Below are 15,079 nucleotides of genomic sequence, written 5' to 3'. Positions count from 1 at the left end.
GAGTGATTCTCTCTCTTTCTCCCTCCCTCCCTCTCTGAAATCAATAAAAATACATTAAAAAAAAAAAAAGGAAAGAAAAGCCACTGCAAATAGCTTGGATGGGCTGGCAAATTGAGTGGGACACAAGTCTCAGGGAATCACCAGGTCAGGGTCAACTGTGTCAGCCAGGTTGATGGAGACTCAGATATGGCTCTGTGGGCAGAGGGCTCAGAAAAGGAACAGTGGCCTCTGCCAGCACTTTTGTCTGGAAGAAAGCTCCCCATCCAGCTCTTGCCCTGATGCCAGACAATTCAGTTCCTCCCCTGTGTCCCTGGTGCCTTTTAAGCTGCTGCCCCAGCGCTGGAGCTTAGAGTGAGTGAGTCTGAATAAGTCCATGTGCAGGCCCTTTAAGAGGAACATCTGGGACTCCAGCAGCCCTATGTCTCACTCAGCCTCAATCCTTATTAGTTTTTACAGCCAGAAATTATGGGTACTTGTCTTCCTGGCATTGGAACCCTGGGCTAGGGGGCCTCACTTCTCAATGGGGACCTCTGAAGCTGAGATATCCCTCCTGACTTTTATTCGCTACACGTGAGTGTGGGACTGGCCTGTTCTGCGTCTCTGCCCCTCCAGTCTCTGTGTGATTTCTTTAGTTGTCGGACTTCTGTTCAGCTAGATTTCAGGCGGTTCTGAATGATGGATGTTCTGTAGTTTAGTTGTAATTTTGATGTGATATAGGAGGATGCAAGTACTGTGTTTACCTACATTGCCATTGTGATCAGAACACTTTTTTAAAAATCACTTTATTTTGTTTCCTCATATGTCTGGTTACTTAAAATAGAATATCAGTCATTGTATGTGAAAAATGTAGGGATTTTAGTTCTAGGATGTTATCTCCTTTCAGAAGATTTTCTTGTGGTAGTGGCTGATTTAGGATATTTGAAGCTGGTCTTTCATACGGTGAGTCTCTAGTGTCTTTCCAGTTAACCCTTACTTCTAGGGTATAGTTGGGTTCCTCCAAGTACCTCAGCCAAAGCATTGAACATTTATCAGATTCCCCATCTGCGGCAGACCCTGAACTCCCTGTTTTTCCCTTATAGTTTCTTGCGAGTTCATCTCAACCTCTCATCCTCTTAGCCACCTCTTACAAAACTGGCAGATTATATCTGCAAAAAAGAGCCCTCTTGTTCTGAACTTACCTCTCTGGATTTCTGTAATAATTGTGATTTTATGGTATTTATCCCTATTCTTGCACAGAGCTCCTAAAATCCTTGGAATTTGCTAAACGATAAGAGCTAAAAAGGTAAAAAGAATGTGTGTAAAAAGGTAAAAAGAATAACAAGCCTCTTTAAACACATCTGAGTTTATGTTAATGAGGTGACTTGAAAAACACCTAATTGGGTGGTGGGGGCGGTCTGGTTGTCAAAGGAACCAATCAATTGGGCTCTTAGAGTTGCACCTTCAACCTCATCCCTTTACCTCTGGAAAGAGGAAGGGCTGGAGGTTGAATTAATCACCACTGTCCAATGATTTGATCAGTCATTGTTCAAAATGAGCCCCCATAAAAATCCTAACTGAAGGGGCTGGGAGAACTGGGTTGGTGAACATGGGGAGGTGCTGGGAGGGTGGCATTCCCCAAGGGTCATGGATGCTCAGTGTAACTTCTACGTACCTTTTCTTATGCATCTTTTCTGTCTGGCTGTTCCTGAGTTGTTTTCTTTTAGAATAAACTGGTCATCTACTATGTAATTTTCTTTCCTGAGTTCTGTGAGCCGTTCTAGCCAATTATCAAACCTGAGGAGTGGGTCATGGAACTCCCAATTTGTAGCCAGTCAGTCAGAAGCGTAAGTGACCACCTGGACTTGTGATTGGTGTCTTAAGTGTGGGGTTGAGCAAGGTCTTGTGGGATTGAGCCCTTGCTTGTGGGATCTGTTGGAATCCCAGGTGGTTAGTGTCAAAACTGAGTTAAATTGCAGGACACCCAATTGGTGTTCTGAGAGTTGGAGAATTGCTATGTGTGAAAAAACACACAGACATCAGAAGTGAGTAAAGAGAAACAGGCGTGTTTTTCTTACAGTTCTTCTATATCCTAGCCCCATGATTCTTCATGATCTTATTAGCTCTTTGATGCCTTTAGAGGACTTTTGTTTCATAGTTTTTCCACCTTTTTTAGTTCTCCTGGTACAGCTGATCCCAATTTGGTAATGTCACCTGCCATTACAAAAATAGAACCTCCCTTTGTTGATATTTACTTTATAGTTTTCTTCAGCAGATGTTTGATTGTTTACCAGGCCTTTCCTTAATTTTTCAGTCACTCACTCAAAAAGTTTTTTATTTTCTTAAAAGCTTAAGAAAATGTTTAATATGTATTATACATATGTGTTCCATGTTTAGTGAAGATGCATCAACACCCATTCTGCTTTCATGGAACTTAGCCTGATTGGGTAGAAAGAGGCATATGTAGAGGATAATTATGCAAGACATTTAAAAAACAACTTTAAATGTGTAAGAGAGGAATATAGGTCAAGGTTGCACTGACTTAGAGAAGAAAGATATATTCCTTCCAGTTCAAAACATGGAGTTTTATGTACCATTTTAAGAGATTTTAAATGAACTTTTTATTGAGTCTAAGTTATATACAGTTAGATCTACCCAAATATATACTCCCACGGAACACCACCACCATCAAGGTGAGGAACTTTCCCACCACCACCACCACCACCACCCCAAAATGTCCCTGATCTCCTTCCTGTCAGTTCTCTCTCCCTCCTCTGGCCCCAGTCAACTATTCATTTGCTTTTTGTCACCATCAATTAATGTTTTCTAGAACTTCATACAAATGGAAGCATAAATATATTTTGCTCAAAATGTTGTTGAGTTACATTCGTGTTGGGGTCTATATCCAGAGCCTGTTCTTTAATGTATGCTGTCACAGTTTGTTTCTGTCACTTACATAGGTTTGTTTTTAAACTTGTCAGGTGCACTTAGCTAATAATTTATTTTTTGTATATTGATTACTCATCTTTGACATTCATAAACGTTAATGTCTTGAATTCTAAATGTATAAAGCTGTAAAAAAATGAATTTGAAGAGGTAGACCTCTCATTGCCTACATAATTGTGCCAATAGAGTATGCTGCTGGGACACAGGTGTTTGGATCATACATCACATTTTGACCTTTTATTTGTATAAATATGTTCTAATAGACTCCTTCAAATGCTAGGCTTACTAATGATGATAATGGGATAATTTTAAATCTTGTGATAGCTACTGAGACTACAAATGTAGTTTAAATAAAAATAGGCAAAGTTATATTGTAGTTTTTATTATTGTCTGTAAGATTATTTGGATTTTAGCTGTTTTCAAATTTTAATACCCTCTTAAAAATAAAAGTTTTTATAAAATTTAATATGTATTTCATGCTTTTAAAAATATGACTATGTTGTTATGATTTATTGCCACAGCTTATGGTATTCTTTGAAAAGGCAGAGTAATATTTTCCTTTGGAACTGGATTTTTTTTTTCAATGTCAATTAGCAAACATTATATTCTTTCATAAGGAATGTGTTTTTATATTTTCTAGAATTATAAAATTTTCCTGCTATGGGGTTTGTTTGCCTTTTTTAAACAAAACAAATCTGTACATAAAATTTCTTATACAAAGAAAGCTACCTTATCTCATCTAGTACCTCTTGGTATTTAATTCCTAAAGTGTTGATCTAAACTTTAGTAGATACTCCTTTTGTCACTTGATGCAAAATGTATGTAACATTTTCTAATAGAGTTCAGTTTTTAAGAGCCTAGGCTCTGGATTCAGTTACCTGAGTCTGAATTTCTGTTCTGCCACTTAGCTGTGAAACTGGGGACAAGCAATTTCATTTCTTTAAAATCAGTTTCTCATTGTAAAATGGGGATGTTAGTCATTCTTGTACAGGTTTAGGAGATAATTTACAGAGTTTTTAACACAATGACTGGACTGAATACATGTATGTTGAATTAATGAATGAATGCCTATTCTCTGTTGTATTTAACCTACAACTATATTTGTAAAAATTTGATATTAATGTCAATTTGGAATTCTGCCCTAAATTCTAGGTGACTGGGATAGTTACTTCCTGACCATGGTCATAACTTCATGAGTACTTTTAGTGACTACATGATATACCAATGATAAAAGGCATTCTTGAGATTATGTACGATTCTATTTTAGTTAGTGCAGATTTGGACACTACTCAAGTATATTGGGCAGGGAGGAGGACCTAGCAGGGATTTTAGTTCTGTGTGAATATTCTAGATTCTTTTTTTTTTTTATGTACCATTCAGTCCCTGAACCACAGCTGCTTGATACTGAAGATTGCGACCTCAATGTGGTGAGATTATGTTTTCAAGTTTTCCTCTATGATGAACATGGTAATTTGACGACTACTCTACCTCCTGTGGTGTCTAACCCAATTTATGACAACCGTAAGTACTTTATATTCTTGCATTTGTAGCCTTAGCTTGTTTTTTTTTAGTATAGTATAATTTTTTAAAGTATTTTGGTACTTAGAAAAACAGTATGTTTATTACAGGAAAAATTCAAACATTCCTGAAGTAAATAACAGGAGGTATTCTCCTATAGTAAATCTCTAATTTCATTCTCCACAGGTAGTCACCGTCCTCAGCTACATATCTCACCCGTTTCTTCTTCATATATGTACAAGTACATTATCTTCATCATTCACACTATATAATTTTGGCAACTTTTTAAAGAAATCATTACTGATCTTTAAAAAAACATTTCCCCCCCTTCTTAGCAATGTATCTCAAATCATTTTTCCTTTCAGGCACCCTATTCTTTTCAGTAGCTGCATATTGCCTTAGATGGCTATATCATAATTTTATTAAATCATTACCCTATTACAAGACATTTGGTTTGTTTCCTCGCTTTTTTTCTTTTGGCTCTAAGACTTTGTACTGCAGTAAGTATCTGCATGTGTATATCTTGTGCAAGTCTTTAGCATACACTTGCAGAGTAGACTGTTGGCAAATGCTAGATCAAAGGATACTGATATTTATAGTTTTAAAAGATTATGAAATTGCACTCATAGTGTGTGTGTGTGTGTGTGTATGTGTGTACCTGTCTTGCATGTAGAAAAATAGTGGGACATAGGGCTATAAAGGCAGATCAGATTGTTATCACAGAGAGCTTTGAATTCCAGGGAGAGTTACTGGAATACTGACCCAGATAATAGGAAGCATGAAAAGGGCATTGCCTTAGGGTTATGGTCATGATTTAAGAAGATTAGTTTGGTGACAGTGTGTAGGAGGATGGAAAGAATCAGAATTTAGAAGCAGGAAGATTTAATTAGAGGACACGTCATTGCCTAGAAAGTCACTCTAAACCAGTTTAGACAATGTAGTCAGAAAGGAAAGGGTAAGACGTGGATGATTAATGTAGTGTTCTTAATGTACTTATACATTAAAATTTTTTATCTGTTCTATAGATTGTTCTCCTAAAATTCTCTCCATCAAAAAGGAATAAAATATTAAGGTAGCGACCCATTAAAAATCTCTTCATATTTAGGTGCTCCTAATACTGCAGAATTAAGGATTTGCCGTGTAAACAAGAACTGTGGAAGTGTCAGAGGAGGAGATGAAATATTTCTGCTCTGTGACAAAGTTCAGAAAGGTATTTATTTGTTTTTTGTTTGTTTGTTTCATGGACTTCAGAATATATTTTAAATTAACAGATAACATTTTACCTTGTTTTCCCACTGATAGTTCTTTGCCTTCCTATTCACTAGATGACATAGAGGTTCGGTTTGCGTTGAATGACTGGGAAGCTAAAGGCATCTTTTCACAAGCTGATGTGCACCGTCAGGTGGCCATTGTTTTCAAGACTCCGCCGTATTGCAAAGTGATCACGGAGCCCGTGACAGTGAAGATGCAGTTGCGGAGACCTTCTGACCAGGAAGTTAGTGAGTCGATGGATTTCAGATATCTGCCAGATGAAAAAGGTGTGACTTCTTAGTGGTCATGTTTTATATATTCCTTAAAATTAGGCCTTGTAATAACATTTTTTGGTGAGATACCTTGAAATACAGGTGGCGGTTGTTTTTCATAATTTACATTTCTTTGCCTGGTAGTTTTTCATTGATTTTTCAACCGCTTGATCTGTGTGCTCTTTACACCCCTTTCTTAGGAAAGGAATCTGGAATAATTTCAAAGTATCTAAACTGTTTGTCAAAATTTGTTTTATAGTTGAGGGGGTTTTTATAGATAGCAAACTTGCCAGTCAGTGAGTAGTCTCCATTTTGGTCTTTTCCTGCCTTTATTGCGTTAGTTGACATTGTTGACTTATAGATGTTAGAAGAAAGCGAGATGAATATCAAACTGTTTTTTACTAAGAGAAAAATGCCCTTATCACTGGCGTAGGACACACTCTGCAACATCTATTAAGTCCATATTATGTACATTTATTTAAAGCATTTTTTATATAGGGATAAAACTATTTATTAAAGGAGAAGAGGCATGATGATTCATTCACATGCTTTCCTGGTTTCTTTCTAACCAGATACTTATGGCAATAAAGCAAAGAAACAAAAAACAAGTCTACTTTTCCAGAAACTGTGGCAGGATTGTGGTAAGAATGATTTTGGATTGATTCAAATTTAAATAGATTTTGTGGGGGGGGTTTTGTTTTATTCAGTTTTGCGCATTTTAAGTGATAATGTTATTTTTCAAATTTACATTTAATAATGGAAAAACCTTTATCACAGCAGTTAATTTTCCTGAAAGACCTAGACCTGGTCCCCTAGGATCAACTGGAGAAGGAAGATTCATTAAAAAAGGTATTTTATTCCCTATAAAATATCCCTTGTCATTGGAAAGACCACGGCTATGCATAATATATTGGAATCCCATTCTTAGAAATAAAACTGCTTCTTTCTATTTTCCACGCCTACAAATTTTTTCATGCTTTGAATATTGAATTAATTGATCTTGGCTTCCAAAGGTCCTATTGGAAACTGGTTTTGGGGAGTTACTGTTTGAGAAATTACATTTCGTTCATATGGTGGTACTTTTACTAATTACGGTATGTCATGCAAGAAACTGTTTAGATCTAGCCAGTATACCCTGTCTTTATCAGTAGTTTTGCTGTAACATAGCCGTGCACATTTGATTACAAATTGTCTGTGGCTCTTTTTTCACCACAGTGGCAGAGTTGGTAGTTCCAACAGAGGCTGCAAAGACTAAAATATTTACTATCTGGCTCTTTATAGAAAAAAAAAGTTGTCATTTCTGGTTTCGATCATTCAACCAGGGTTAATTAGAAGTCTTTTGCCCCTTATATTCTTAAACCAGTGCTTCTTCCAGGATTACTATGTATAGCAGTCACAATAATGTGTAAATAAACACAGAATCCTTCATTTTTTTTTCTGACTGGGAATTTGTAGTACCTTAGTGTGTGATATCTTAATACATCTTAGATAATTATGTGGACTTTCAATCATCCCCATTGAGTGTTTCCTCCATCACTTCATTTTTTCTTAAAAAAGAAGAATATGAAATGAATTTTGGCTATTTAGAGTCCCATTAACTGAAATTCTAATATTCATCTCTCACTTTCCAAAAATATCTTTATGGGGCCTCAGAAGCTAGATATTCAGATTTGACTGGAGTGAAATCTGTGCCAAAATAACTTAGCAGTATTATTTATAGGTATTTGTAGAAAGCTAAGTGTCACAGAATTTAGTTTAGGGCTCATGTAATCATTTTAATGCTATCTAAGTTTTTAATTTGAACTGCTACATCATTGTCCTTGAAAATTTTCTTAGTGTGTTTGTGCCGTTTTTAGAAGTAGTACTTTTTGTAATTTTGTTCATTTCAGTGCTGTAATGATATGTTTCCCCCTCCACAGAATCAAACTCTTTTCCTCCTGGTGCGGTTTTGAATGAAATGCTCCGGCCTGCCGGGGTTTCGAGTCAAGCAGAATCTTACTACTCCCCATCTGTTTCCATCTCAAGTGCCATGCCACATCATGCCTCAGCCATGCCCCCAATGGTACCTCAGCCTTCTTCACACTGGTCCTCAGAGCCCCACCCCGCCTCATGCTCAGTCAGTACAAATCCACTGAGTAGTTTTTCGACAGGGACAATTTCCTCTAATTCACAGGGTATCCCAAGATTCTCAGAAATGCCTGTTGTGAATGACGTGCATGCTTCTAATGCTTGCATTTATACCAGTACTAATGACATAGGCAGAATGGAAACATCATCCCTGTCATCAGCTGACTTCTGTGGTTTTCCTGGTGCCAACATGCTGCAGAATTGCCCTGTCAATATATCCAATAATGACAGCATGAGGGAGACTGACAATTCGGGATTTACGAGAATGAATATTGAAAGCCCTTCATGCAACTCGGTGTTAGACCAAAGGGATTTGAGACAGTTCCATCAGATGTCCTCTTCCAGCATGCCAGCAGGCGCCAGTTCCGGTACCACTGCTTTCGCGTCACAGTTGGATGCATTTGAGGGATCCGACTTCAGTTGTGCAGAGAACAGCATGCTAAACGAGTCAGGGCCTTTGAATGGTACTAATCCAAACGGTCATGGTTTTGCTCAAAGTCAGTATTCAGGTATTGGCACTATGCAGAATGAGCAGTTGAGCGACCAGTATTCATTTGAATTTTTTTAGATTAACTTGTAAGACTTAAATGGTGGTTCAAGCTTTAAATCCTTTTAAATGTTTGCAATCATTTTGATATTACCCACATAGAATCAACATTTTCTATTTCTCCCACCATATGTAGGAGATTTCTTTGATAGGCTCTCTTGGCTCTGGAGCTCCTCCAAGAATTGGAAGAGAGGGATGAATTCATTTCCCAACTTCGGGAAGAGCTGCAAAAAGCCCCAGGGCTTTGCTTCAAGAGTAAACAAATCCACACCACTTGAACTCTAGGCTATGATGTCCCCTGGAATCCTATGTGCACCCCACATAGTTTATTTAAACTAGTACATATTTCAGTCTAGGTTAGATCATTATTTGACCATTAGAAGTGTATAATGAATCTGTGACATGTTAAATATTAAATAAAATCAGTTTTTCAATTAAAAAAACACACACACAAAACCCACACCTTCGGGTATGGAGAATACAAAGTTGGAAATTGCCAGAAAAGGAACATTCCAAAGTAGACTTTAAAAGGTTTTAGTGTTTCTCTTTTGAAGCATGTAGCCTGATACTGTGTATGGTGGGAGTTCTGGCTTTAGAGTCCCACCGCGTTTCCACAGAACAGAGCGAAGAGAACATGAGGGCACAGCTCCAGTTTTTCCAAACTTTTTAATATTTCTTTTGTAATGTATTAATGTATTCCTAGTTAAATGAATTAACCAATATTTGCTTTTAAGCAAATTTAAGGTAAAACCTGTAATGGCTATGTCATTGGAAAAATTAATTTCTTATTATTTTTTGAGGCCCATGGGCCAAGGTGACCCCTAAGGGGTTTTTCTGAGGCTTTTTGGAGTTTCTTAGATTTATATGTAAATCAAAATTTCTTTAAAATGCTAAGTTGGACAGAAGGGTGCATTTAAGTAATGGGAGGTTCTCTACTTTTTGGATTATTTAAATCCATATCTAAATTGCTTGAGATTTTAGGTCTACACCTATGTTCGTAAGGGGAAGAAATTTCTTTGGACCTCTTCTCTTACGTGTCCTCAGTCACTGTGAGTTCATCCAATTTCATGCTGTCAACTCTGAAATTTTACCCCTAGTTTAGACCTGTCCTCTGAACAGCAGATTTGGAGTTTACCCATGTGTGTAAAACTGCTTATTTAACATCTATATCTAGAAATCTAATCAGAGATCAAACCCAACACATTCTTGATCTTCCCTCCCAACGTGCTTCTCTTTTAGTTTTCCCCCGTCTCAGTAAATGGCAATGCCATGCCTCTGGTTGCTCAGGTCCAGGTCTGTGGACTCGTCCTTGATTCTTTTTTTCCTTTTATCTCCCATATCCAAATCTGTCAGCAAATCTGGTAGGTCCTACCTTCAGAATACATCCAAAGCTGGCCACCTCTTTTGACCTCTCCCATTAACATCCTGTTCCAAGCAACCATCATCTCTGGCCTGGATTGAAGCTATTTTACCTCCAAAAACCCTCTTTATTTCCTTGTGTCCCTACAGTCTGTTCTCCATAAAGTAGCCAGAATGATTATTTTTAAGCCACATCAAATCATATCATTTAACTGCCCAAAACCATCCGATGGCTCCCCATCTCAGAATAGACACCAAAGTCCTTAAGGTGAGCAGGCCCTCGCTCCCTCTCCTACCTCATCTGCCACCATTTCCCCTGCCATTCAGCTCCAGGTGCTCTGGCCTCCGTGCTCCTCTTCGAGTACACTCCTGCCTTACGGTCTTTGTACTTGTTGTTCTTTCTGCCTGGAATGGTTTTCTCTCAGATACCTGCAGGACCACCCTCCTTACCCCCTTCTCACACCACGTGACCTGCTCAGAAAAGCCTTCCTTGACACTATAACTAGTTACCAGCACATCAAGTCCCTTCCTTTATCTGTTCCCATAACCTTACCTAAGCATTCATTTGTTTACTATTTGTTTTCTTGTACTGGAATATAAGCTCCTTGAGGGCAGAAATACTTGTTTTGTTTGTAGAATACACCGTTTGTAGAACAGTGTCTGCCTCGGATTAAGCGATGAGTAAGCCCTAAGTACTACTGATACAACTCTGTTTTTTGAATAAAGAATAGCTTTAATTATTAGATGCTCATGGTTTGCATAGTGCTATGTAGTGTGACATTGGGTTTCTATCAGAATCATGTACATTTAAGACAACAATTAATTAATGGTAATCCAAATAGTTGGAAGGCAAAGTGTAATTGTGATGGGATTGTCATGATGCTAAGTAACCAACTTATTCACAACCTAGTTTGTTTTATAACTAGAACCTACCATAAATGTTGAGCATATGCCTAGCTAGAAACATGTCATTTTGTTAGAATAGTAAGAAGCTAAGAAAATTCCAGGATAAGCAGAATTTGGAAACTCAGAGTTAAACAGCACTTTGCAGCCACCTAGTAAATCCTATCTTCCCTCAGCCAAGGATACTTAAGAGTAAATGGTTTGCACATCTCCTCCCCAACTGGAAGGTAAATAGCTTAAATCATCCTACTCAGGGAGACATAACAGAAACCCAGTTAGTGCCATTTGCCAACCACACCCAAGGACAGACAATTTAAGAGAATAAATCTTCCCCCTCAGGAAGACAAGAACTGAGGTCTCCTCGTCTCATGGTTAATAATTTCACTAACATAGCATCCAACCAAACCATAAATTTACTGGAACAATTAAAACTAGTCAATTTGGTCAAAATAGAGAAGTTGAGAATGTCATACAAATAAAAATTCTGAGTTGAATGATCCTGGGAAATGGTAATGGTAATATAAGATGAAGATATTTAGGAAGAAAAAGATTAATGATTAAAAAGATTAAAGCTAAGTACCATTAATGTTTCTCAAAAATGATGATTTCTAAATGAAACATTCTTGTTATTATAATTTTAAAAATCATAAGCACATAACATACTTCTATAGAACATACCAAGAGAAATAAAAGCCTGAAGGCATAATTTCTTACCTATTCAAAATATGAACCCAAGATATTTCCCGATAGTGGTTGATAGGTGGTACACTTTTTTAAAAATATAGAATCCTCTAGTTGTGTGTTAATTAGCATTGATCAGCTTAAACAACTGATAGAAAACCTAAATGGATTTTTTAAATTAAATAAGCAGTTGACTTGCAGTTTTCTCTGTGTAAGCCAAAGTGAGGTACTGCTACATCTGTGTTGAGATGGATTTTTTATTTTTCATGTGCCATTTACTGATCATAGGATTTATTTTATGATTTAAAAAGAATGTTATCCCTAAAGGTGTTTACATTTTCACCTGTTCTTGTAACCCCCCACTCTTAGCTTCTGAGGAAAAGGTGCCTTATGCCTTTCTAACCTCTACTGATACACTGGGTCCCCCCTCCTTTTCTCTCCAATCCCCCTCCTGTGTCTTTATCCTCACATCAGCATTTAGTGCCCCTTTTTTTGTATAATAAACATAATAAAAGTCTTCTTTAGCTTAAAAGGAAAGGAACAAACCTCTTCTGCCACCCTCATGCTCCTGCCCTTCACATCCAGACTCATGACATGCTTTCGGTCTCCATGTCCTCATTCCCGGTCATTCCTTACCCTCTCCTCTCTCACTTTACCTCCTGCTATTTTCTTCTGCTGTTCTGTGGAAGGTGACCTGGGACGCCCTCCCTTGTTAAACCTAGTATCTTTGTAGCCATCTACTTCCTTTTGTATGTTGGACTATCTGTGACCTTCCATCCCCTGGAGCACTCCCTCCTGGGTACTCCTCCAAAGATTCTGTGGTAGAGAACATTCTTCTCTGAGGTTGATTTTTTACTCTGAGTCTCAACCCTGGGCCCTCAGTTGGTGCTATTTTCCCCCCAGGGTGACCTTATCAGTGCCCACTCCAGCTTTCTCTCAGGCTATCTGAATGCTTTTAGAACTGGTTCTTCCTTTTGCTACTCTAATGGCATTACCATTTACCCTGCCATCTAAGATACTTAAACAAAACCTCCAAACCTCACATTCCTCCGTAGTCATGAAGTCCTTCTGAATCTGCCTCCCCTAAATCTCTTGAATTTGTCCTTCAATTGCCACTGAGTTCTTAGTGTAGGCCTTCCTTCTTTTTCCCCAACAAGAATATATTTTCCAAATGCTCCAGTTAAAAATAACACCCCAGTTCTAGCCGGTTTGGCTCAATGGATAGAGCCTTCAGTCCCAGGATTCGATTACAGTCAAGGGCACGTACCTCGGTTGCAGGCTCGATCCCCACCTTGGTTGAGGTGCTTGCAGGAAGCAACCAATGGATGTGTCTCTCACACTGATGTTCCTGTCTCCCCCTCCCACTCTCTAAAAAAAAAAAAAAATCATTGAAAAAATACCCTTGGGTGAGAATTAGCAAAAAAAAATACCATCCCATCCCCCCTTATTCCTTATTATCATTCTTTGAAAAAAAACTCTGGGCATCCATTCCTTTCATGTATTATATACTCTACCTGTATTGTTCAACCACAACACATCGTCTTTAAGACTAGGCTTCTCTGTGAAACTTGAGCCTGCCCCCTAGCTGAGGTACAACTGTACATTGCCCCTGTTGGAGAACTCCCTCTGAATTGTAGTCACTTAAGGTTTGTCTCATTCATCTTTGGGATTCTTTCCCTTAGCATGATCCCTGGCATAGTTGGTGCTGAATAAATGGTAGCTATTATTAGAGCGTCAAGGTTGAAATTGACACAGGAGTGATATATAAGGATGGGGTTCTTTTTTTAAAAATTGTTTTATTGCTTAAAGTATTACAAAGAGTATTACATATGTCTCCTTTCCCCCCCCCCCCCTTGACAATCCCCTGGCCTTCCCTACCTTGCAGTGTCTTATGTCCATTGGTTATGCTTATATGCATGCATACAAGTCCTTCGGTAAGGATGGGGTTCTGAAAGGAAAAGGTACTTAACCTGACAAGAAAAGCATTGATGCCAAGATTTTCAAGTTTGTGAAACACTTTACCCTCTGCCTCCCATGTTATTAGCTGTATTAGGTAGAAATTTTACAGTTATTAGGATCGTCTCATATGTCTGACTTGGCTACTTCTCTCTCTACTGTATGTGAGGGGTTTAACCTCAGTTCTCTGTGCATTTCCTGGACATCTTACCATTGCACAGACACTGGAGTCTTCATATAATCAAATCACATGTCACACTTTTTTTTAATATATATATATATTTTATTGATTTTTCACAGAGGGATAGAGAGTTAGAAACATCAATGAGAGAGAAACATTGATCAGCTGCCTCCTGCACACACCCTACTGGGTATGTGCCCGTAACCAAGGTACATGCCCTTGGCCGGAATTGAACCCGGGACCCTTGAGTCCGCAGGCCGACGCTCTATCCACTGAGCCAAACCGGCTAGGGCACATGTCACACTTTTTAATGTCTATTGTGCAAAGCACCATGTTTGGTTCTGGAAATGATAGAGAGGTGAATGAGGCAAAACTCTTTCTCAAAGAGGTCAGTCTTTTCTTTTGAGGGAAAACATCTACGGTAAGGTGCATAAAGTGGATTAATTTTAAGTGAACAGCTTGAATATTTACATACATAGACAGTCATTTCCAGCACCCCATAAGTTTCCCTCATGCCCATTGCCAATCTACCTACTCTTCAAAAGCCCTCTTCTGATTTCCATCATCAGCACCTATCTTAACAGCCTTTTAAAGTAGTCACTGGGCCTCTACTCAGAACCTTGCTGAACAGACACAGTTGGATTGTCAGTTTCTAACCTGATACTTCAGAAAAACTAATTATACTAGTTCTCCATGTTAAAGACTTGGAATTGGTGATCTAGGCTGCCTAGTAGCACCAACTAAGTTGTTATAAATTGATTTATTGAGGGATTAAAGAAATGTCCATGGGATTTTTAAATAGCATGGAGAAATGGAAAGGATGGGGAATTTTTAGTCAGACATCTGGGTTTTAATCTTCAGCTCTGCCACTTAAAAGCTGTGTGATATTTAACAAAGCACACCTTGCGTGAACCTGTCTCTTCAGATATAAAATTGCAGGTAATGCCCAGCCTACCTACCTCACAAGGTATGTTGTATTAAGTGAAATAACGCATAAGAAACACTGTAAAGTGTATAGTACGAATCAAATACTGTTAAACCATCCGTGTATGTCCTGGGTCCCTGGTTAATCCCTAGTCCAAACGCTCCTTCCAGTGGCAGAGTGAAAAAAACCACCATGGGTTCTCTTTCCATAATAGGCGTCCTGAAACCGGTTTCTGTTTGGAGTAGCCAGCTGCTGCCCACATCTGGAGGTCCTTCATTCGACTTTATTCTTTCCAATCTTTAGCCATTTCCCATTGTATAGCAAAGGTAGGTCAATCTGAAATTCTGTGACTTTCTTCCTAAAAAGAGGTCTCGTCATAGCTAATGAAGTTACCACTTTAAGATTCCTTTCCTGTTTTGTTTAAGTATGGGGCAAAA

General features: G+C 38.3%; 1 protein-coding gene across 3 annotated transcripts in view; it reads left to right on the top strand.

The window, feature by feature from the left end:
- REL (v-rel avian reticuloendotheliosis viral oncogene homolog) overlaps nucleotides 1-12,134 on the top strand; it is a 28,202-nt gene extending 16,068 nt beyond the window's left edge. The window contains exons 4-10 of one of the 3 annotated variants that reach the window (XM_015557941.1): nucleotides 4,303-4,443; nucleotides 5,546-5,650; nucleotides 5,766-5,978; nucleotides 6,536-6,604; nucleotides 6,744-6,812; nucleotides 7,883-8,554; nucleotides 8,774-12,134. In XM_015557941.1, the coding sequence (XP_015413427.1) occupies nucleotides 4,303-4,443; nucleotides 5,546-5,650; nucleotides 5,766-5,978; nucleotides 6,536-6,604; nucleotides 6,744-6,812; nucleotides 7,883-8,554; nucleotides 8,774-8,922 (1,418 nt within the window). In that variant the 3' untranslated portion in view covers nucleotides 8,923-12,134. Of the gene's footprint in view, nucleotides 1-4,302; nucleotides 4,444-5,545; nucleotides 5,651-5,765; nucleotides 5,979-6,535; nucleotides 6,605-6,740; nucleotides 6,813-7,882 lie in introns of all 3 variants that reach the window. The other 2 variants (XM_015557940.1, XM_015557942.1) reach the window with 2 other exon arrangements.
- Nucleotides 12,135-15,079: the final 2,945 nt, after the last annotated feature.

Source organism: Myotis davidii, unplaced genomic scaffold, assembly GCF_000327345.1.
Source record: "Myotis davidii unplaced genomic scaffold, ASM32734v1 scaffold6, whole genome shotgun sequence".
NCBI lineage: Eukaryota > Metazoa > Chordata > Mammalia > Chiroptera > Vespertilionidae > Myotis > Myotis davidii.
The sequence above is the reverse complement of the archived record's forward strand: the minus strand, read 5'-3'. Positions and strand labels throughout refer to the sequence as shown.